This window comes from Ambystoma mexicanum, chromosome 12 (assembly GCF_040938575.1).
Source record: "Ambystoma mexicanum isolate Mex_15411 chromosome 12, UKY_AmexF1_1, whole genome shotgun sequence".
NCBI lineage: Eukaryota > Metazoa > Chordata > Amphibia > Caudata > Ambystomatidae > Ambystoma > Ambystoma mexicanum.
The window spans coordinates 275820733-275845107 of record NC_090936.1 but is presented as its reverse complement, the minus strand read 5'-3'; the positions used below and the strand labels follow the sequence as shown (position 1 = coordinate 275845107).

The 24375-nt window shown below is 44.6% G+C and overlaps 1 protein-coding gene across 1 annotated transcript in view; it reads right to left on the bottom strand.

The window, feature by feature from the left end:
• LOC138513505 (solute carrier organic anion transporter family member 1B3-like) overlaps positions 1-24375 on the bottom strand; it is a 636965-nt gene that overhangs the window by 383961 nt on the left and 228629 nt on the right. Inside the window, exon 7 of the mRNA XM_069628420.1 lies at positions 9924-10169. Within this exon, the coding sequence (XP_069484521.1) occupies positions 9924-10169 (246 nt within the window). The remainder of the gene's footprint in view (positions 1-9923; positions 10170-24375) is intronic.

The window sequence follows — 24375 nt, the reverse complement described above, 5'->3', positions numbered from 1 at the left end:
TTCGTATTTTGTTTTGCCCTTTCCTGGTTGTGGTCTTTGTTGTTTTTTGCATTGATTGCCGTTGAGGTGTGCCATTAACGCCTCAGGGACTGTACATGTGCAATGGTATACATGCAGGCATGCTTAGTGAACTTAACTAGCATGTTTGCATGGGGGTGCACTGGGTGGCATGTGCAGGTTTTCATAGCTTTGTTTTTCCATGGCACGTGTGTGCTGTGCCAATTTTACTGCGCAATGTGTGTTTTAATATGTTCGCCCATGTTGTTCCAGTAATCGATGATGTGGCAGTGACTGCTGTCCTGGCTGAGACATCCTGAACCTTTCGAAGTCCACACTCCTCATGCCCTCCACCAGACAATGTTGTTCCTTTAACAAATGAGGAAACACACTTACTGGTGAAAAGGTCATGTGGGATTTACAACATTCAGACAAAGTTATTTGGTAAGCATTTGCACGGTCTTGCATGTTGGGCATGCTTCATTGTTGGTCATCTTTGCTGCATGATTCAGTTCTCTTATATGTCCTTTGCATGCTCACATGGCATTGTGGTAAATTGATTGGAGCTCATGTCACTGTGTAAGCTACCTATGTAGATACCTCAATGGGTACACCGACTGTGCTGTGAAGCATGTCATAGTACACCAGTGAACCAGGCCATGGACTACTTGATCTGTCATTTCCTTTGTATTCACTCTCTGTGTCACTCTCTCTCTCTCCCTCTCTCTGGTGTGGTACACTGTACCCATGTACATATCCATGTCAATGGCCATTCACGCTGTGTCAGCCTGTGTTGCTCATGCACTCTGTGTTGTATGCATATTTTCTTTCTGGTGTCAACTGTGATCATGCATGTGCATGTATTTCATTCTGTAACTCTTTATTGAATTCCATGTAGGTAGAGCGTCCCCAATGGTGTTCATCATATGCTAGGTAGGTGAGTTCCACGGACAGGTGAGTGCATGGCTTGCTGACACTTCTGTGGTGTTTGCATGGAAATGGGGCATTGTGTGTGTGGCCCTCACCCACCTTGCACCCTGTGATGGCTGTGTGTGCCCCTTGCACCATGTGATGGCTGTGTGTGTGACTCTCACCCCCCTTTCCCCGTGATGGCTGTTTGTGCCCCTCACCCCCCCTTGCACCCTGTGATGGTGGTGTGTGTGGCCCTCACCCCCTTGCACCCTGTGATGGCTGTGTGTGTGCCCCTCATCCCCCTTGCCCCCCATGATGGCTGTGTGTGTGCCCCTCACCCCCCTCACCCCTGTGATGGCTATGTGTGTTCCCCTCACCCCCCTTGCACCCTGTGATGGCTGTGCGTGTGCCCCTCACCCCCTTGCACACAGTGATGGCTGTATGTGTGCCCTTCACCCCCTAGCCTCATGTAAAGGCTCTGTGTGTGTGCCCCTTACCTCTGTGATGGCTGTATGTGTGCCGCTCACTCCCCTTGCCCCCCGTGATTGCTGTGCAATTGCCCCTAACCCCGCTTCCCCCCGTGATGGCTGTGTGTGCCCTTCACCCCCCTTGCACCCTGTGATGGTTGTGTGTGTGCCCATTACCCCCTTTGCACCCTGTGATGGCTCTGTGTGTGGCCCAAACCCCACTTGCCCCCCATGATGGCTGTGTGTGCCCCTCAGCTGCCTTGCTCCCCGTGATGGCTGTGTGTGTGCCCCTCACCCCCTTGCATCCAGTGATGGCTGTGTGTGCCCCTCATTTGTGCCCACACACCCCTCTGGTCTCCCTTGATGGTGTGTTGTTACCCCTATTTTCTCCCCTATCTGTTCTCTGGAACGTTGCTATTCATACCTGCCTCCTGACTTGTATGATAGTTGCCTGTCTGTGCCCCCCTCCTTTGTTCTTCTACTGGTCTTCCCCTCTGGCACTACTATGAAAGTTTGTCTGGCCTAGTACGTTGGTTGCTTGTTTTGTCATCCTCCTCCTCCCTCACCCCTTATCCCTCCTCCCCTCCCCACTTCTGTTAAATTCCAGCACTGCCTCAATTGCCGTCAGGCATAGTAATTGTAGCCACCTGTCTTTCTCATCCACCTGCCCTCTCCTTTTTACTGTTCATTAGCACTTACTCCTCTATCATTTGTCTCTTGACCATTGTGAGAGCAGCTTGTTTGTCTCTCCCCCCTTCCCTCCTTGTGCTCTCTTCTCACTTCCCCCTCCAGCACTATTCTGAATCGTCATCAGACCAAGTATGTTAGTCGCTTGTGTTTTTCCTCTCCTTCTCCTTCATGTCATTATCCCCTCCCCCCCCACACCCCTCTCCTCTTGTTGACATTCCGGCACTACATCAATTGTCATCAGGCATAGTAATGTAACAGCTTATTTTGTCTCATTTTCCTCCCCACCCCACTCCCTGTCTCCCTTATTGTTCCTTGCACTTGCACTATCTGAAATGTTGTGAGGCTGATTAAGATAATTTTTATTCACATTCTGAATTGTTTCAAGGACTTGTAAGAATGCAACTGTATTCTCTCATGTTCACTCCCTCCTGGAATGCACTTTGAAACATGTTGTGTATAGGCGCTATACAAATGAACAATCAATTCAATTAAATTCTCTCCCTCTTCCCTGCTAAGCAATCTCTCTGCTCTCTCACTCTCTCCATTCCTTTTGACATGGGTGCTTGATGTGCCTCAAGGTCTCACACATCCCAGTCAACCCCAGCAATTTGTGGACTAGTGTCATCATTACTGCACTTGGGGAATGACCAGAGAGAGTTGCATCTCTCTGCACTTAGCCAAGCATCCACTGACTGGTTGCACTTGAGCCACCCCTGAACTTGTTACCACCCTCCGAATACCACACCCATCTGAACACCTGTGCACTTGCTCCTTCCGATTGCACCATGCAGTTACGGTGTCTGTCTGTTCCACTCTGTCCTCGGTCTCTGCATGATGGCATATTGATGCACTTGTGAAAATATGAAGAATCACTGTCCGACAGATTCAATGTTATTTGCACTGTTGATAGTGTATTATAATTTAGTATGAAATGACTGTTCCTGTTGAGAATATTATGGATCTCTATGAGCGGGTGTTATTTTTGTACTTGTTGCATGCAGCGTTGAGCACATTGAGACATCTGTATTATGTATTGGCTGTTTATCTGTCTCCTTTGACATTACATACTATAGCACAGTCTGGTGATTATTTAACATGTCATATGGGACAGTTCATGTGACACACAGGTGATCGGATGCTAGTTTGGCATGGTGGTAGTGACATAGTCCCTCTTCGATGTGTTTATTATGGAAACACAAGATGACATTAGTTTTAGTTCTAAGGGATGCACACAATGTTGCACTTACAAGGACACATTGTCAGGGTGGTTTGATGGGCCCAGATAATTGGCCCTTTGTCATCATTGAATGGCATCTGGATTGTGGCAGGTCTATGTGCACTCCGCAGGGGTTGGATTTTAGGTGAAAAATATAGCCACACGCTGCTTACAGGCAGCCTCGCCATGTGCCCTTTGACCTGCCATGCACAAACTGCATGCATGTGGTTGCGGGTGTGGGGGCACCACCATGTACACTGGTACGCCACACCCTGTTGAAACATTGTGCAGGGCACATGCTGCCACAACGATCCTGCACACCTCCATAGTGGTCAAGGGAATCGAAACGTGGCTTGAGTACTCCAAATGTGCGCTCCACTATTCCCCGAGTTGCAATATGGGCTGTGTTGTATCTTACCTGGGGTGGTGTGGCAGGGTTCCGTATTAGCGATCATGTAAGTGCTCAGAGGGTAGGCACTGTCCCCTGTACAGGGGATAATTTTGTCATTGGTGTATATTTCTGTGCGTGCGACATGCATGCATGCACACTGCCATTTATACTCACCAATGAGCCATGTGTTGTCATGCCTCCCAGCTTCCAGGGCCCGGTGTAGGGGTGACATTCTGAATATGAAACTACCATGGGTGGACCCTGGATAGTTTGCATATACAGATGTAATGATACCCTTGGCATCACATACAACCTGCATGTTGATGGAATGCCAGTGCTTGCGATTGCGATATATGTGCTCTGTCGCCGTAGTTGGACGCAGAGCCACATGGGTGCAATCGATGCACCAAGCACTCTAGGGAACTACGCCACCCATAAAAATCCTGGACCGCGGCCTGCCTTTCTGCAGGTGTTCTGTGCATGAAGATGTGCCTGCGGACTGAGGGGTGTGCAATCATTATTGTCAACACCTGGTGTAGGCAGCATGACTGCGTGGGCTGTAAAATGCCCCCTTCTATGACAGTTGTCCGCTGAAATAACACAGTGGCCAAAAAATGCAAAACATTGAGCACCTTTTCCAAGAGGCCCAGTTCTTGGGAGCACAGGGTGGGTGATGTAGGGTCATCGTCCCACTCCGTGACCAGGTTTTATATGATATGAGGTGGAAACCTATAGCTGCCATAGACCTGGTCATCAAGCATCCCAAAAAGGCTAGTCCTATGTAGAAAAATCCAGGCCCTGGCCATCCTCCTACTCCTTCGATGTCCCACGATCACTGCTTCGACAAATGGTACATTCATTGTAGCTGTATATGCGCATTTGTTGATTGCGCTGGCTTTTAATGCATTTGTTTTTGTGCGCGTTGAAGTATCCACCAGCTATCGCGTGGTGTACGTGTTTGAGGATTTGCACGTATTTTACTGCACGCCGGTGAGCCCCGTTCAATTCCATGAATACAGGTTTTTAGCGCGTTTATGGGCGTTGCAAGGATTTTACTTTGGTACATCCCTCGTTACGCCCCTATTTTCGCTTGTTGTTCCCCATTCCATGTGTTCCACCCCCTTTTTAGGTGTCTGAGCAGGACCCAACCCCCGTTCGCTTGGAGTCTCGCGCAAAGCGTTCATGGTTTTACAGTGACGCGTTGGACCGGCGCAGATTCCTCACAAGTCCCTGCTAAGCCCCGCACATTGTGTTCCATGAATACACAAACTGGCGCTGGTGCGCGATATCCAAGAATTAGGGCCTAAGTAAGTGTTCATTTCTAAATCCAGCCTTGCTGCTGTTGAACCTAGCAGATGGCAAAGCTAATGATTGGATTCTTGTAATAGCAGTATTCACAAAACCTCAAAAGTATTTATATTATGTTCTGCACTGAAATGCTCAGTTTGACTTTGTTGTAGATGGTTCTTGGTTGAAAAATGAACTAAAGGAGTGTGTGCATGGATTTGTAGTATAAACTATATATGAGGTAATGGAGGATGCCAAAAGTCCTGATTTGTTTTTCATCCAAATTGCTGAATTCATTGCACTGACCAGAGTGTGCATCCTACCAGATTCCAAAAGAGTTACGGTGTGCATGGATCCCCCTTATCTTTGTCTTTGGTGCCGCCATAAATACAAATTACAATGGAGGGAAAGGGGATTCTAAATGCAGCAGGAACACCAAATTAAATGGTTTACATATACAAGTTCTTCTCACAGCTTTAATGTTACTCAAAGAACTGGTAGTGGTCAAATGCGCCTGCCATCAGGTGCCTAAAGATAAGGTCACTCAGGTAAACGCTGTTGCCAATAAAGTGGCATGGTGGGCTGCCCTTTCTCCTACACCCCTGGCCATAAAAATGTTTTCACAAACCCAAGCACAGCCACCGGTATCACCTGTTCTACACTCCACAAACATTCTAAAAATACAAGAAAATGATTTAGACTTTAGGAACAATTGATTCAAGACACTTCTTATCACCCCTCTAAAAGTGAATGCATAAAAGACTATTTTGTAAAGTATCATACACTGCAGGACACATCATTGGGTGATTGGACACTCTACATAAATGGACAGTGATAAATGCAATTCTGGCTTAATACAGTTCCTTGTGCAAATATTGAACTTTCAATCAACCTCTCACTTTCCCAATTGTTCCACTTGTTCTACAGAAACTATAATTCATCTGCCACAGCAAAAGGATTGCTGGGGATCAGGAGTAGAAAGCAAAGAGATTTGAAATGTTGTATCTGGGTAGAGTTAGCTCAGAGGTGTCACCATATACTATCTACAACATTCAAGTGCACAAAGACAGGTTGGGACAGCTGGAGTAGACAACAGAACTGAAGGCTGGCACCCAACTCACAAATATAAAGCAAGCATGCGAGATCTGCATGTAACTGAAGATGTATTGTATGGAGATTGTATGGAAGGAGGACATAGAGTGGGTCCGAGGGGGTGGTGGAACTAGTGGTGAATGCAGAGTGAAGCAGGATGGGGAAGTAATTGGAAGAGATAGGCTGGGAGAATGTGGTTAGATAAGGGAACAGTGGCGTAGCTAAGGGTTAGTGTGTAGGAGAGAGGTGAGGAGAGGCGTGCAGAGAGTGGAGAAGAGGGGGTTGAGGAGAACAGTGGGGAGAGAAGTCAGGAGAGGAGGTTAGGAGAGGGGTGGTTTTAACTATATATTTATTATGTTATAACTATATTTGCATTATTATATCATCAATGATATGCTTTCATTATATTTATTATATGCATTCAATTTCATATAATTAATGATAAAACTGTAACAAGATTAATGTATATACAAAGATGTATGTGTGTGTGTATATTTTAAAATAACTTATAATTAGTTAGAACATCTGCAAAGTTATATGTTTTATATTTAAATATAGTTCATTTTGTTTGTACCGTGGTAGCCAAATGTAGGATAGAATGTTCATCAAAAAGAAAACAAGTTAATACCTTAATTAGACTAACAGAGTTATTTATTTGTGAGCTTCCTCAGGCAGTGAAGAAATTATGACTTTGAAAATATTGCACCATTACACCTTAAAGGGTTCCTCCTGTGAATCCTTTTCTCTTCATGTGTGCCTGTCTGTTTACCTGATTTGGAATTTGCTCAAAAAGACATGCATTAGATGTGTAACCCCCTCAGACTCAAACACACACACACACACACACACATTGAAGTCCTCAAGGTTTGAATAATGTACTTTATTAAGTGGAGCAGGGGTCAGTGGAACCAAAGATAATGGAAAGTCATGGTAGGTTATTGAAGCTTAAAACAGAGAGCTTGAAACATTGTAGCAGCACATGACAATTTGAGAAACGGGAAATTAGATAAGCTCAAACAACAGGACTGTGTTGTCAACCTCTCATATTATACCCCAACACAGGCCGAAATCTCAGTGCTGACTAGAGGGCACACATACTGACCTTCTAAACCCATTGACAAGATAGAACTGTGCAGTGACGTTTTTTAGACAACTCAGATTGAAGGAATATGTTCATGACAAACTGGATGACAGCCAGAAGAGCAATGGAATTGTCAACAACTGGCATACAAACAAAGATAGAAAATGAGACTCCAACTGGACGCTGGACATTAGTCACAACCTAAAACTAGACCAATATATTGAACGTTTCCAATATAGAACAGCAATTGTCATTTTTCAAAAAAGAAGGCTAAATAATCTATGAACAGCAACCACATTATTACAATCAAACCATCTGACAGCTTCCACCAAGTATCCTGTCCCCTCCCTTTACTTGCCCCCCACATCTCACCACTATCTGAAATGTCATCAGGCCTAGTATGATAGTCTCTTGTTTTGTTCTCCTCCCTCCTTTCTCCTCCCCCTCCCTCACCTCTTGTTAATCTCCAGCTCTACCAGAAATGACATCAGGCCTAGTACGGTAGTCGCCTGTCTGTTTCCCATTTCCTTCCTATCTGTGATTTAGCTCTTGCACTATCTGAAATGTTGTCAGGCCCAGTATGATAGTTAATTTCACATTCTTGATGTTCATGACCTGTAAGAATGTCATTGTACTTTTCCTTGTTCCCTCCTTTCCCGTGACGCACTTTGAAACACATTGTGCATAGGCGCTATATAAATAAACTATGATATCATAAGTATACACACTGCATGCTTCAATATTCAGTCAAGCATTAAGATAAAACGAATATGCCCAGACAAAATGAACCAGGATAAAAAACTTATAAGCTTTTAGATCAGAGTTTATAAACCATGGAAACAACCACAGAATTTTAGAGGGACAGATTCTCAGGGCCACACAGATCCCCTGTATCAACTTCTTAGAATTTAGAGCAAAGGAGGCCCACAACCAGATGCTAATGGTAGTAACGTACAATCCAGAGTATGAGTCCCTCCGCAGATTGGTATGGAACTACAACCCATTTTCGTACAAGATGTAAGTATCTGAGAAGGTTTCCCTGAGATATCCTTCCTTGCTTTCAGACACACCGCCAAGCTGAAGGGAATGATGGTATGACTCACACTATATAAAAAAAGATAGCACAGACAATGGATCAATGCAATGCGAAAACAAAGATGTCTAACTTGCCCACACATTTTGGATACCATCAAAATATCCAACACAGGGAAAGTCTACTAAATGTTTTTACATTTTACATGTACATTCCTACAACCTTGTATACTTACTTGTATGGATAAAATGGGGAAACTGGTCAAAGTCTCCACAAATGCATGAACCTCCCCAATCAGAGTATCAAGTGAAGCATTCACAAAGGAGAGCCCTGTTGGTGAGCATTTTTCAGAAACAAATCATACTCATGATGTTCTCAAAATTGCTGTCCTCCATGGTTATGTAAGGAGTGACAAACCCAGGAAGACCTATACATTCAATTGCATACATATTGTATTACACTGACAGGGGGCTCGAACAGAGGTCTCAGTTTCATGAGTCACTAACCTACCTAACAGACGTTCACTCTTTCCACCCATAGGAATGGAGAGATCACAACATTCATACCCAATACTTTCCATCAACTTTTCCAAAGCCATTCACAGGTATCTAGCTGACACTTCACCAGCCTCACCAGCCTCGCTAAAATAAAGGCTCCTTATCAGACTCACTCCAGCCCAGCCCTAGCAGCCCCCAATATAGCATCACTAGTAATTTACAGCTGTAAGTTAGTCATAACCTCTCAGAAGAATGCTTAGAAATAACACTTGCAGACAATTTACAGACCAAGGCTTGATGTTACTTCTTGATAGAGCTAGTAAACCAAAGAGAGGTGTTGTGGCGTGGGGTGGGGCAGGTAGTGGTTAGATATGGATATAGACTTTAGTAGGTGCGTAAATATCTCAAAAATACAAACTTGCTGTGTATCCCTCCTTACATACCATCTCCCTCCTATCTCTATTCCAATGCAATAGTTTTGGCTGATAGGTGGTGCTTGAGTGCCACCTAATAGCCAATTCTAAAATCACAAAGTTCCAACGGCACATTTCAGCAGGTCCTTGGGTCTGCTACGGCCGGGTCAGGGCTGCAAGATGTTGGATACCATTTCTAGTCAATCCCAATCTAACTAGAAAAACAATAAAGGCAGATTTTCATTTTCTGATATTCTAGTGCCCTAACAACCGGAATCATGGGGTTACAAAAAAGATGTTATTGCTGAAACCATTCTCGCTGCACATATTTTTAAAAAACTACTAGACAGATTTTGACCAAACCAAAAATCAAATGCATTCCTGTGTTTCCTGACGGGTTCAAAAGAAATGTAACGAAAATTGACCAAGTAGTTTAGGCTCTGCAGCTGTTTATGAACTGCATTTCCCCTCCTGGAAAAATAAAGCAAATAGTCAAAAACACACATTTTTTTCTCAGCTTAAATCTTTTAAACTGATTGATGGATTTGCAGAAAGCCTTCTAGCTTGGTGTGCCCGTACCAAACACTATTCATGCTGATGCCTCCAATGGGTTAAATGTTATAAGTCCTAGAAGTTTGGAAAATAGGATGGCTCATAGCTTTCAACTTAACTATAGGGCAACAACTGTTACCATATCATAAGTAGATGAATAGCTAGAGACAGATATAGATACACACACACACATATGTATGAATCTATTAATGTGATATTTCTAAGCAACCACACTTATTTGAGTGTAATCATTTTCAGAACAGAAGTAAAGCCTTGTTGGTTCTTTTCCCCTTACCTGTTGTCCCCACTGAGGTGATGACTTGCTCCTGGTGTACCCCATCTGTGTTCAGGGGTTCTCCTTCTTGTACAATACAATCCTCATGTTGATTGGTTCCACGTGTTTCTTCGGCTTCATTTATGAGACTTTTAGGCAGAAAACAGAATGGTATTGCAGAAAATAGTGTGACTGTTCCAGCTATCAGAAATCCAAGCCACCAGGCACCAACCCACCTGGAATCCTGTGGGGTTATTGTTATAGAATCTAAAATAAAAGAGAAACAATGACAAATCTCATAGCCCAGCAGAAATTGATAGGTAGAAGTGAAAAGTGGAGAAGGGAGCTCTTTCATACTTCATATGTGAATATAATGGATGTAGTATGATAATACTGCTTCACATGCATCTGAAATTCCAATATTCTCATTGGGCCTCATTATAAGTTTGGTGATAGCCTTGCTGGTAAAACCGGGAGGTTGCCGCCAAACTTGCGAAAATTTCCTCAGCCCACGAATTCCCAATTACCGGGTCATTAAGGCCCTGCTGGACTCGGTAATTGTCCATTCACGGGCGCTGGAATGAAATGCTCCCCATTCCGATTGGAGCCCCATAGGGCTCAATGGGAATGTGGAGGTCGGATGCACCGGCACCATTTAGAATGGTGCCGGTACATCCGACATGCTCTGCTCGTGTGTGCTGTTCCAGCTGACAGGCCCGACCTGGCGGGTGAAAAGGTTCCCGTGAGCAGAACATGTAGTTTGCCGGTCTGGTAACTACGGTACCGGAAAGCTTACTGGTACCGTAGTTACCAGACAGGGCAAACATATAATGAGGCCCTTAACAATAAAAGCCCCATAGATAGGGAAAGACCCATAAAACATGGATGATTTGACATGTTTGGAGTTTATTTTACTATTCTTGCCTCGGCCTGCTCTCGCTCCCAGAAAATGAGACCTCTGGGCAAGCTCAACTTTCTTGTGGTAGTCAGAGTAGACTAGTGGGTCACCACCTCTATTTTCACAGCTCAATCGCACTGTGAAAAGAGATGACATATGCTTCTGGTACCTCTTACAAAAAGTCAGAGGTATCACTCTGAGTTTAGGGCCTGATTTATAACAATGTTTTAACACGGGAAAGTCCCATTGGAAATATTTTTGAAATCAGGCCTTTAGAGATCAGAATTGAATGATCCATCTTAAAAAGAGATCCTGGGGGCCAGTCTGAAGCATATCACCATGATTCTCTACTACCACACAACTGTGTGTGTGTTTGTCGTGCATCCCTTAAATCGAATTACTGTGATGTTCTGCACCCTCAAAAATCCCTCATGTCATTTCTATCAATTTAAAATAGATTGAAGGCCTACACTATGTGTCTATATCACAATTACCAATCCAATTCTGAGTTATTTAAATGCCCTATCGTAAATCTACCCTAATCCGGACTCCAATTTGATTTAAAAATGACTATTCTGATACTAGCCTTATTATACTCTAACTTTAGTCCAATCAAATAACTATTAAAGTTCCAATTCTCTTCTATTTTTTATCTGATTTAAACCCAAATTTGGCATCACAACAAGGTTGGAAAGGCTAGCACCGGTGTTGCCCACCCTTACCCAAAAATATTGATTTGAAATGAAGCTGAGAACACAAACTGAGGATGAAGGATGATAAAAGCTGTTGCCGGCCTTGCCTCTGGACTGTAACACGATTATCATAAGTCGGATCTACGTGATTTTTCCATTGTGGAAAAGTCTGCGACGGAAAAGTTTGCATGAGAAATGTACGCACCACAAAAGGTTTGTACATTTCCCATGCAAACATACTTTTAAAAACCCCACAAACCCACACTCCCACCCACCCCGACAACTCACCCCCACCCATACCCCCAACACACCCCCACCCCAACATACCCCCACGCACACCCTACTTACCTTGTAAGATGCGTTGTGTCCCTACAGCGCCAGTTCCCTTTCACTTCCGTGATCGGAAAACCGGCGCCACAGGGTCATTTTCTTTTTTTGTAATTTTTTTTTCAGGCAGCTTCAGGGGTTTTCCCCCGCAGCCCCCGCTCACTATACTGTTTAGTATAGTGAGCGTGGTGTTGCGGGGGACACCCCCGCAGAACCTGCAGTATTTTTTTTTTTTACCTACCTAAAATGCATGCCCCCATTGGTTTGAACATTTGGTGTTCGAAGTTCGAACCTTTGGTGGCATGCGTTTACAAACTTTTTGTATAGGTCGTGCCTTTTCTTTCGGTCATTACTACCTATTCCTGATTAGTCAGATTCACAGGAAGTGATTGCGAAACTAAAGGAAGACCCATCAGAGTAAAACTCATTGGATAAGGTACTTGGAACTTTGGAATGAGCATTCTAAAGATTGACTACTAAGGGTAACGTTGAAAAGTCTTGGAGAATTCTGGGAGTGAAACAACAGCTGCCCATGCAATGTTGATCAAGGCACTCTCCTGGCCCAATGTTTAAATTGTCTACTGGAATTTCAATGCTAGAATTAAGAGTTATAGCTTGTCGCCACATACTTTCCCAGCGAGTGTATGTGTCAGAAGTCTGACTTATGAATTTGGGTCTACAGCGAGGGTGTGATGAAGCCTAATGGTTGCCAGAAGAAGTACCAGGGACAGTAAAGGCTTTGAACATGGGTATGTGGTGCCTCAGTCATAAAGGCTAAACAGCTAAAAACGAATTGCACACTGTTATGTACCAGATGACTGTAACACGAATCAGGGCCGCACGGCAATGAAGCAGGATTGCAATAAGACAAGTAATTAAACAATAAGGCACAGAGACAGGGTTGCACATCTGAACTCTGCTTTATTTAAGCGCAAACTGAACTCTGGGCGGTAGCCCCGCCCCCTCCTGCACGTGGGTCGCAGCCCACTCATGAGTTGTAATAAACAGAGGACTTATCCTCTAAACAACAAACAGTAATCATAGAAGTAGGACATTGCATCTCCCCCTCCCTTAAACAAACACTTGGACTGGTTTACTTAATTTTCTTCGATCCACCTTGTGGGTCTCCGTATGATCCTCTTGGATGGATTGTGCGCTGGTGGAGAGGTTCTCCTGTGGGCCTCGTCACTGTCGCTGTCATCGGCATCTCTTGCTTCCTCCTGGCACTCAGAGTCTATGTCTGAGGAGTCTTCTGCCAGTGTCCGTGTAATGCTAGCATTGGTGTTGTCACCTCTGAATTTTCTGAAGAAAGACGAATTTCTGGTGACTGTGCCCTGAGGGCTTGCCGCCGTTATCATAGAACCCTGAATGTGAGTTACCGTCATTATTTCCGGCTTGAAAGCGGGGGTGTCCTTGGTGTTTTGATTTTGCCTTACCAAGACTGAATTACCTATTTGAATTGAGCTTGGTTTTGCCTGTCTTCTGATGTCAGCGTATTCCTTCATCCTTGCCTTGCTTTCTCTGTCTTTCCTTCTTGCCACTTCCGCCTGATTGGAGTTCGGTGTGGCTTGCGGATTGTGTGCTAACCTCGTTCTGATGATCCGCACGAACATTAAAGCTGACGGGCATTCTCCTGTCGAACTGTGTGGGATGTTCCTGTATTCTGTTAGCAATGTGCAAATTGCCTGCATGAATGAACCATTTGTGATGGAACATAGAGTGCGTTTGAGGTTTCCCATAAACCGCTCCACCATTGCATTTGCCTAGGGCCATAGTGGGGTGATTTTGTGGTGCTGGAGGAATCCTAGGTGCTCTGCGAACATGGCAAAGTCATGTCCACTGAAATGTGGGCCGTTATCCGACTTGACTGTAGAGGGGATACCATAGTCCGCAAATGTTTTGTCAAGGGCTGGTATGACTTCTTGGGCACTGATGGATCGGATGAGGTGAACTTCCGGGAAGCGTGTTATTTCGTTGATGATTACTAGCACGTATTTGCCATTCGCTAAAGGTCCAAACATATCAACCGCCACCTTATCCCACACTTGCAGAGGCATCTCTGAGGTCCTGATTGGCTCGAGGAATGTGCGCTTGGCTACTGCCTGACATGGTAGGCATTGTCCTAGCAATCGTTCCACACGTTCATCCATTGATGGGTACCACACCTTGGTCCTTAGTTGGTGTTTGGTTGATACGATGCCTCTGTGTCCTGCGTGTGCGATGTCTAGTATTTGGTCTTGCAGTGCGGAAGGAATCACAATTCTGTTTTCCTTCAATCAATAGCAGGCCTTCTGGTGAGGTGGACAGGGTGTGCTGGATAAGTCTAAACGTACGGAAATGTTGATCTTCCTCGGTGGGTATGTCATGATCATTTCTCCGATTGCTATGCCACTGGTTCGACCTCAGGCATGCCTGGACTGTCTGAAGTAGCTTGTCTTTATGTGTTGCTTCCAGTAGTTGTGCCGTAGTGATGGACTTGGGTAGCACACTGTTTACTAGGTGGTTCAAACATTGATTCGCTTTGTTTGACTGTCGTTCGTCCTGGGCTGGCAGTGGATGTATCGATAGGAAATCCGCCGGATTATTGTCCTTTCCCGGGTGATGGATAATTTTGAAAAAGTATTCCTGTAGCCGCAACCCCCATCTGGCAATGTGTGGTGGCATCTTGGCTGTCAGCTTGCCGTAGATGGTGGTGAGGGCTTGGTGGTCAGTGATTATGGTGAACAATCGACCATACAGAAACAAATGGTAATGTTTGCATGCCCACACTACTGCCAAGCTCTCCTTTTCAGGCTGAGAGTATGCGCATTCAGTGGTGGATAAGCTGCGGCTTGCGTAGGCCACTATTCTTCTTGGGGAGTCAGGAGATGCGCCAGGTTTGGATTGCGCTAAGATCGCTCCTAGGTCTACTGGACTTGCGTCCACTGTTAGTTCCATGTTGAGGTCAGGGTCGTAGTATGCCATGCATGAGGCTGCTGAGATTCATTTTTTGATTTCCTGAAATGCCTCTTCGCATGCGTTGGACCACTGGAATTCGTGATGCTTCCCGGTGAGTAAACGAAGAGGGGTGCTCACCGACGTGAAGTCCTGCATGTACCTTGTGCAATAGCTCGTCATGCCGAGAAATGAGCATATTGCAGATACTGATGTGGGCGTGGGAGTTTCTACTAGCGCTTGAACCTTCTCAGGGTCAGGTTTTTAGACCATCTCTCGAGAAAATGGGTCCAAAGAATTTCAGGGTGGATTTGCTGATTTCGCATTTTTCGGGGTTGAGTGTTAGGTGGGCGTTTTCCAGAGCCATACATACTCTCCTCAGCATGTCATCGTGACTATCTTGAGTGGTGCCAAATATTAAGATGTCATCAGAATAATTTAGGCAGTTGGGGTTGTGTTTAATTACCTGGTATATCTCATTTTGGAAGATTTCTGCTGCCGAGGATACCACGAAGCTGATTCTTTTATATCTAAAGAGGCCCAGATGTGTTGAAAAGGTGGTAATGTATCTCGAGTCGGGATGTAACTCCAGCTGGTGGTAGCCTTTGTTTAGATCTAATTTTAAGAACACTTCTGCCCCGTGTAGTAACTGCATCATATCGGTCATTCTTGGGGCGAGGTGACGTTCTCGTTCAATGGCTACTTTGGGAGCCCTCATGTCAACACATATTCAAATGCTGCCCTTGTTGTCTTTCTTGGGTACTGGTATGATAGGGGATACCCAGGGTGTTGGTCCCGATGCCAGTTCAATTATGTCCTGCTGCAATAGTGCTTGGATCTCGTTTTCCACATGTCATTGTATGTTGAGGGGTATGGCTCTGTAATGCTGCGCCTTTGGCGGTATCTGGGTGTTGATGTGTAATTTCACCTGTTTGTCCTTTAATTTTTCCAGACGAGTGAAGAGGGTTGGAAACATGTTCTTTACCATGTCCTTCGGGCTAGCGGTGTACGCCGACATTATTTGGTACATTATTTGAATGAGTCCCATTTGTATTGCCGCCTTGAATCTTAATATGCTGCCTCCTGGCACTTCACCTTTGATGACGTAGATTTTGATCTCCTGGCTCTTGTCCTTGTATTGACAGTTTGCCATGAACATCCCTTGGCAGTTGAGGGGCTCATTAGATCCATACGGGTATATCAGCATGTGAGCTTCTTTTAATGTTTTTTTGTGGGTGAGTGGCTCGTAGATTTAATCATTTATGACATTTACAGTGGCTCCGGTATCAATTAGAAATTCTCTGTTTTGTCCATTGAGCTGTAATAATAGGGTGGGGCTGTACTCTGTGGCTATACTGTTGCCAATGGCATGGACATATCCCCTTTTCCGGTCCCCGCTAGATGAGGACGAGTGTGACTCCTGCCTTCTGCGAGGGGAGTCATCCAAGTATCTAATCTTTTGTCTGGAATATCTTCTTTGTGAATCATGTCTGGTCCTGTAATGGCTGGAGGTTTCTCTTCTTTCTTCACGTCTTCTCTCCTCTCGAGGTTTTTCTCAGGACATGCTGTGAGGCTGCCGCCCGGTAGCCCTTGGCGAGTGGTGCGTGCGGGATCTTGGGCTTTCCCGTCTGGCATTGCGGCTCTCGTGCCTCTGTGTGTCTCTGCTTGATTCAGAGGCTTGAAAGAAGTCAATGTTCCAACAGACGGATTGAAAATGGTTTTCTCCACCACATTTATCGCATTTATGTCCAATGGCCGGGCATGGGCCTACGTGTGGAAATTTGAAAACGCATCTGTAGCATTTCTTTTGGTCAGACGAATCTCTTGTTGATCTGATGGGGCAGATGGTTGTACCGAGGCAGATTGTGTGATCTTGATGTTGCCCAGAGATTCTGTCTGTAGTGCTAGGGCATTGCCTGCTCATGCCAATTGCAAGATTTCATCCAGCGTTCTGCTCTTTTGCAGTAGTTTTTCCCAAAATCATGCGATTCGCACCCATCGATGGCCTGCGATGTTAATGCTTCCTCTGTTGAATATTTGTCAAAATCGCAATATTTTCGCTCTTTTTCTTAGTCTCATCACGAAATTATCCATGGTCTCTCCACTTTCTAGTGTAGATGTGTGAAATATGTGCCTTTCATAGTCTACATTTCTCAATGGTGCGAAGTATGTGTTTAATGAGCCAATAATGCCTTGGAAGGTGTCTGTGTTGGATTCGGGCATTTCAAACACGATGTCTCGCACTACTGGTCCTAGCCAGTGTAGTAGAATGCCTCTAAGTCGGCTTTCCTCCCTTACTCCTGAAGCATCAATGTAAATGTTGAGTTCCTTGAGCCACCTGATCCATCTGGGGGCCAGACTGCTGGTGTCCGTCATGTCAAAGAGCTGCATGGCTTGCAGTTGGAGTGACTCGGATCCACTTTCATCTGTGGGTGCAGGGTGGAGTGGAGTAGAGCTGGCTGCAGGGCACAAGATACCACTGTCTGTATTGGCTTCAGATATTTTGCTGTAATTCTTGGTAGGTATTTGAGCTGTGGGTATGCAGTTTTATTCAGGCATTGCAATTCTGCTTGGCAGGGAGAAGTTAGTGAAATATGTGCCTGAATTGTGTTGGACAGCTTGCAGTGGTTAGCAGTTGTGATGATACACAGTTCGTTTGATGAGAAATGCTGGCTTCTTGATGAAAACACGTGCGCGTGTGGTCGGTTTCTTTAATAAAGTACAGTTCATGAAACACAGAATGCTGTTTTCTTGAATAGACACGTGCATGTGTTGACAGCTTCTTTAATGAGGCAAACGTTCATGAAATGGAATGCTACTGTTGTGAAAACACGTGCGCGTGTAGTCGGTTTTACACTGCGTGTTTTCATAACTGCTTTATGATGGGACACGTGCGTGCAGATGGTGAATTATTTTGCGTGTCTTTGAAGTTAGCACCGTGCGTGATGATACGTTTGCGCCTCGTGTCATACGCGATGCGCGTGGGGCATGGTCTGGCTGGGACTGACTTCACAGAGTCACCCGCTGGGGCTGCCGTTTGTCTTACTTGATTCTTATGCTGAGACCGCGTGGGTTGTGTCTTGTGGGCCGCTCCAGTGCAAGGATCTGGACAATCCATCTCAGGCGCAGGATCAAGGCTGGTGCTGTGACACTTGTTGTTACCCGCCTTTGATGCTGCATATAATAAGCCTCCTCGCCATTGTTATGTACCAGATGACTGTCAAACGAATCAGGGCCACACGGCAATGAAGCAGGATTGCAATAAGACAAGTAATTAAACAATAAGGCACAGAGATAGGGTTGCACGTCTGAACTCTGCTTTATTTAAGTGCAAACTGAACTCTGGGCGGTAGCCCCGCCCCCTCCTACACGTGGGTCGCAGCCCACTCATGAGCTGCAATAAACAGAGGACTTATCCTCTAAACAACAAACAGTAATCATAGAAGTAGGACATTACACACACCTGTTTCACCTCTAGTTTGGTAGCGTGTCAAGGGGAGGCTATGCTCTTTAGAGCTGCATGCCCCGATTGGAAGCATCTAAACAGCAATAGTGTGGTAGGTTCCAAATGAAGAATATGTCATAGCAGGAGTCTATAGAAATGTGCACTTTACTTAATAACTATTAAGTGTTTGTATTGCGGCTTGGCTGGACGAGAACACTCGGTGCTGTTGCCTTAAATCGCTCAGGGCTTATAAACTGCCGTCCTAGCACAGTCTGTGCAAGTGTTTCTGGTGACCTTGGTGTTTGTTGTGGCTTGGCTGGCCAAGAGCTCTCTGCACAGAGCAATATGGCGCTGTCGCTTTAAATCACTCAGGGCTTATAAACCACCACACTACCTAAGCGAGCAAAGTGTGTGGAAGTGTTCCTGGTGAACATGGTGTTTCTATTGAGGCTTGGCTGGACAAGAGCACTCTGCACAGAACAATATGATGATGTTGCTTTAAATTGCTTAGGGCTTATAAGTTGAACCCCTAGGGAAGCGAGCAAAGTGTGTGGAAGTGTTCCTGGTGAACATGGTGTTTGTATTGCGGCTTGACTGGACGAGAACACTCTGCACAGAACAGTACAGTGCTATAGCTTTAAATCGCTTAACGCCCAGACAGAGCAAACAAAGCGTGCAGGAGGGTTTCTTGTGTTCTGCAGTGGGCTGAGGTGTAGAGTGGCACAGGAGACTGTGGACTCCTAGCCTCGGATACCACTTTGACCATCGACACAGCCTCTTGACTGTTTGGTAATTCTTATATTTGTTTTGAATTACACTAAAGTGTTATGTTCATATTGTAGTGGTACAGGAGACCGCAGGCGTTTGCTTACATTCCGTGTAGATTTGAACTTGCCATTTGCAACACCAGTGGTCGAAGTGTACGACAGATAAGAAGCAGTGGAACTATGTTCCCTGCTGGCCCGCCCCTGCTCCCCACAAACCCCATTGCCACAACCCCTCCCACACACACAATACACTCCCCCAAATACTCCCACCTGCTGTTTAAGGGAACGCTCAGTTCAGTGCACTGAAAGTGAAGTTTTCAACTTCTTCCTACACTTTTATTTTAAAACAAAACCAGTCAGAAAGGTTTATTTTTAAAATAAAAGTATAGGAGCTGTACAAGGTAATTTAAAAAAGTAAAGGAGCACCGCTCCCGGCCGCTCCCGCTCACTTCGACCACTATGCAACACTCGGTGATAAAACTAGGTAAAGCTGATATATATGCGTACCAAGATGGCCACCCATTTCATTTAGAATACCTCTCATTGTCAATCACAAATGCCGCGAAAAGTAATCAAAAAAGAACCAGTGCTACAATCTAAGGAAGGGCAAACCATACTGTAAGGCCGGCATCCGAAATAAAAAGGAGTTCCTGAAAATAACACTACGGTTGTTTCCCCGGCTCAGGGTGGACACGAGACTGCCCCAGTTAAGGTGACTAATGGAGTCAAAATAGCAGCGTTTTATATGCTGGTGAAGGGGGCACCGTGTTGAGTAAATCACCTAGGATGAGCAGGAGGAAAAACCTAATTTATTAAATTTGGATTGTGGAGATGTCAACGACAACTTGTAATTGGCACTGTGTTATTCATTACAAAACTGAATGGCGACTAATGTGGAGATGGTTCAGCCTACTGAGGGAGCGAGATACCTTTGGGATCCAATTGTTTTATGATTAACCAAGGGGTATATAATGAAGATACCAACACGCAAGATGAAGGTGTATGTTTATCAGCATCACCCAATCTTTGTTCAGACCTCACTGTGGAGGAGGAGGAAAGAGCTGAGGGGCGACATGCTGACTATGATTAGTGAGATGTCAGATATGGCTGACTCCATCATAATGCCTACTGGTGCCATTCGGTTTGCTATCAAAATTCTGCTTAAGCTATGTGGGGTCATATTGGGGGAGTTTAAGAAACAGAGTAAGACTATTGTGGCTATTGACTGTAAATGTCAAGGTCAATTAGCCACAGGAGGAGGATCAGTGGCACAAACTGTGGACGATCTGGAGGTCCTAGAAGACGAACATAGGATTGAGGTAATGGATACCGCTGGTCAGGGGGGCAGGTGATTGAGGTCCCAAATGACGGGAAAAATGCTGTTGAAATGGGCAAATGAGCGGGAGACTCGGAATAAAGACAAGAAAATTGTAACATTAATAACATCTGAAGCGGACCCAGTGATCTCAACCATTATAAATGTTGCCACACCCAGAGCAAGGAAATTAAAGAGAAAAGCTGGAAGGCAACAAAAGAGACTGCTGCGTTCGCCCAGTACCCATATCAGCTCATTGGTCAAGCATGACAACCCGGCAAGGAGTGTTGTTCCAGTAGAGATGGAGTCGCAGGTTGTAGCTGCACCAGTGATGATATTGGATGCACTGAAGGCAGAAGCCGAAGTCCACAGTAATGTTATAACAGCTAACCAGGAACCACTGGAATCCAATACCCTGGACCCATTGGAGTTCACACTTGGGCGAGGCTCACTGACAATCACAGATAGATCGTCAACTTGATGGGTGTTGCTCGCTGTCTGTAACAAAGTACTACCCCTGAGAGTTTGGCCATCTAATGACTGCTTTTGTAGAACCAGTTATTACTAGTGGGAGTGCTTTTACTAGGATTCATTGTTCTGTGCCTGGGGTTCCCAGGCTGATTTGTGAGCATCAGGCGGCTATACACATTGCAGGCTATGAGATTGATAGTCCTTTACATGGCCTGCCGAAAAACCAGAATGAATCTTCGAAACAAATTTGTATAATAGCTACCAAACGGGTCATGGGTCTCTCAAAACAAAGGGCTACTGTGGTTGAAACATTGCCTGATGATGCAGCAGGATAGGCATGGTTTAATGGTTTTTAAGCGAGGCAAACAATAGAAAATAAATGAAACTGGAAAGCGTTGATTTGGAACATAATGGGACATAAGCACTTACTGTCTGAAAAGGGTTCCTGCCCCTTGGTATATATGTACAATATTGTTTTTTTACAAGAAACTTGGGTGACCAACCTATGGCTTTTAGATGAGTTCGTAGACTATCAAACCACGATGGCGGAGAGTCCTTCTGGGGGTTTGATGATTGGTATCAAACAAACATGGTGCACCCAAAGTACCCAATTGTCCTCTAATAATAGTAGTGAGCTGGCAGTGGAGTTAATACTAAATGGGGACGGTGTGAGTATCCCCATATTATTGATAAACATCTATGCCCTCCTGACATCTTTAACTTAGAGGATTTACATTAATGTATTGATGTGATATATACTAATTGGTTGCCGGGAGTTGGAAATTAATGTATTCTTGTTGGGGAGATCTGAATGTGGGCTGTAGAGACCATGATGGCTGTCCTGAGTTCAGAGAAGAGAAGGGTGTCACTGCAATGGTGAAAAAGAATGGAAATAAAAAGGGTGTGAAATGGGTTAGGTTTTTCAGGGAGTGGGAACTGATTATGTTTAATGGGCGAACAACAGGGTATTGCCTGGAGGGAAAACACCTGGCATTCAGGGAAAAAAGTAGCCACCTTAGATGACTTCTATGGAAGTTATAGGTGTGCTGAGCAAGTGGTATCCCTACATGTACTGGGTACGGATCTCAGTGATAACTCCTTGTTAGTCCTCACCTTGTGTTTGCCAGGTTCATGGCCCCAGGAGTTTGGGCAGGGGGGTGTTGTGGCTGACCATGGAGGGAACTGGCAGCGATGGTCACACGGAAATATCATAAAAGCATCAAAGTTGATATTTCAGTTCTCCAACTCTAAACTGTTTATTGTTGCATCAATTTGATCCCTCCGTCTTGTGTTTGAAGATAATTTTGAGCCCAAAGTAAGTCAGAATGATGGAGGAAAAAATTATGCAGAGATGATTTTTGATTCTGTTATTGATGCTTCTGTGGGTCCACAAACGGTGAGTGTTTCCCTTTCTGTCCCGCTGATAGATGCCAGAGGGAATCCTGGGGATGTGTTCTCCATAATGTCTTAGAATATGAATGGTTTAGTGAGCAAAAATATGGACCCAATTGGCAGTCCCTGATTCATAATTAGAGGGTAATATGCCTCCAAGAGACGTGGGTGATGGGTCCAGTAAATAAACCAAATTACTGGTCTTATTTTTCAAACCTGTTGAGTGATCCTAGCACTTACCCCATCTCCCTCATTCCTTTAATTTCTTTGCACTTGCACGCTCTAAACGCTAACCAGGGCTAGTAGGACCGTCTTTCTCTTTCACCATGTTTCCGTCCTGTTGCCCTGTGGGTGCTTTGAAACACAATTTACTTGATGTATAAGCACCTTACAAATGCACAATAAATAAATAGATAAATCCCCTAGAGGACGGCCAAAGGGTGGGACTGTCAACTTTGATTCATGCAAGAGTCAAGGCTATTTGGACTTGGAGTCGCCTTATCTGCTTTGCGTGTTGTGTAGTTTTAAGGGTGGTCCTGTTGTTTTTGTTGTCAAATGTCTATTTAAGGCAAACTCAGCCTGCGTTTAACTGCCTGAACCTGGCCTGGAATAAGATCTGTGCAATCATTGCTGGTTCTCCAAACAAGTTTTGCTCATTACGGGCAACTTTAATTGCCAACTGGAGGAATCCAATGATTGCACATTAGATCTAGCTACGGAATATAGATTATGGGATATCCCATAGCCATCAATCACCTCTAGTAGGAGATTTTATTGATTATCAGGTTGGGTTTGTTTGATACTTTATGCATATAGCATGAAACCTTGTAATGTGAAGTTTGTGGACGTTTCGCCGGCACATATGATGCTTTGTTCATAGCACAAGTGTAGCGTTATTGACCACATACTAACCTCCATTCTATTTTGGGATGCTCTTTTGGCATTTAAAGTAATGGAAAGACGTGAGACTGACCATGATCCCTTAATCCTTTTGCTTTCATTAGTAAGTGCATGTAAAAACTGGAATATTGAGCTCCCCCTCCATACTGATGTGGAACGTATACATGTAAGGCATGGCCACATAATCCCTCAGATTACCTTTTGGCTAGCATTTATTCTGCACTGCTTCCTGTTTTGAATACTCAATCGCTAATCTAACTATCTCATACGTAGATTTGTACAGCATATTAGTGATGAGTTTGGCTCCTTTCACATCCAAAATCATCTGCAACTTTTCATCAACCAAGGGCACGACCCACCAATGGACTGATAGAGAATGCAGAATGGCAAACAATGCCTTGGTTACTGCACTTAAGTGTAAAGAGATCAAAGATAATGGAATAGTTGCACGTATAAGACATTATTATAACCTTCTGCGGGTTAAGAAAAAGAGAATGTTCTCCAAGGGTGTCTGGGCAGCCCTTGGGAATGCAGCGGGAACTAATGATAGCAAAGAGCTCTGGGTTTTGGTGAAAAGAAATATTAAGCCTGATTCTTAGTCTGAGGTGAATACTATTTCGGAGGATGCATGATATGATTATTTTCAGTCAATATATGCCAACCTGTTCCGCGAGTAGTGGTGCAGGGGGAGGGTATCACAGTATATTCTGTGTCGTATTGAGGTACAGGTGACCTTGATTACACCTTCGGAAGTTAGTCATGCCATCTCTGACCAACAGCACAGTAAGGCTCCAGCCCCAGATTTCATCCCTTCTGATCTCTTCTCGATTCCCTTCCTAACAAACATGTTTAATGATGTTTTACTGACTTAATTTGCCACCAAATAGCTGGAGGCAAGCAGTCATTATCCCAGGCTTTAAGAAAGGTGTTAGGGAGTAACCATCCCATAAAATGTTTATTTCATTGATAGACTGAATGGCAAAAATGTACTTGGGGGTGATCCTTCGTTGTCTGGAGGACTGGGTGGCTGCCTCAGGCCCCCTGTCACATGTACAGGTGGGTTTTAGGCCAGGGGTTGCTACAGTGGACCAAGTGATGAGATTTTATCTTATATGTTGGAAGTATGTTTTGTTGGGTTACCAGATTCTTTATTTAGCATACGTGGACCTACAAACTGCTTTCAATATGGTCCATAGGGATCTCTTGTGTCGTGTTTTGATGGAGGTGCGTATTTTACCCACCCTTGGTAATGAGATCAAGTGATTATATTATGATAATTCTGCTCAGGTATGCTGGGGGTCTAATGGTGAGTACAATGAACCGGTTTTCGTA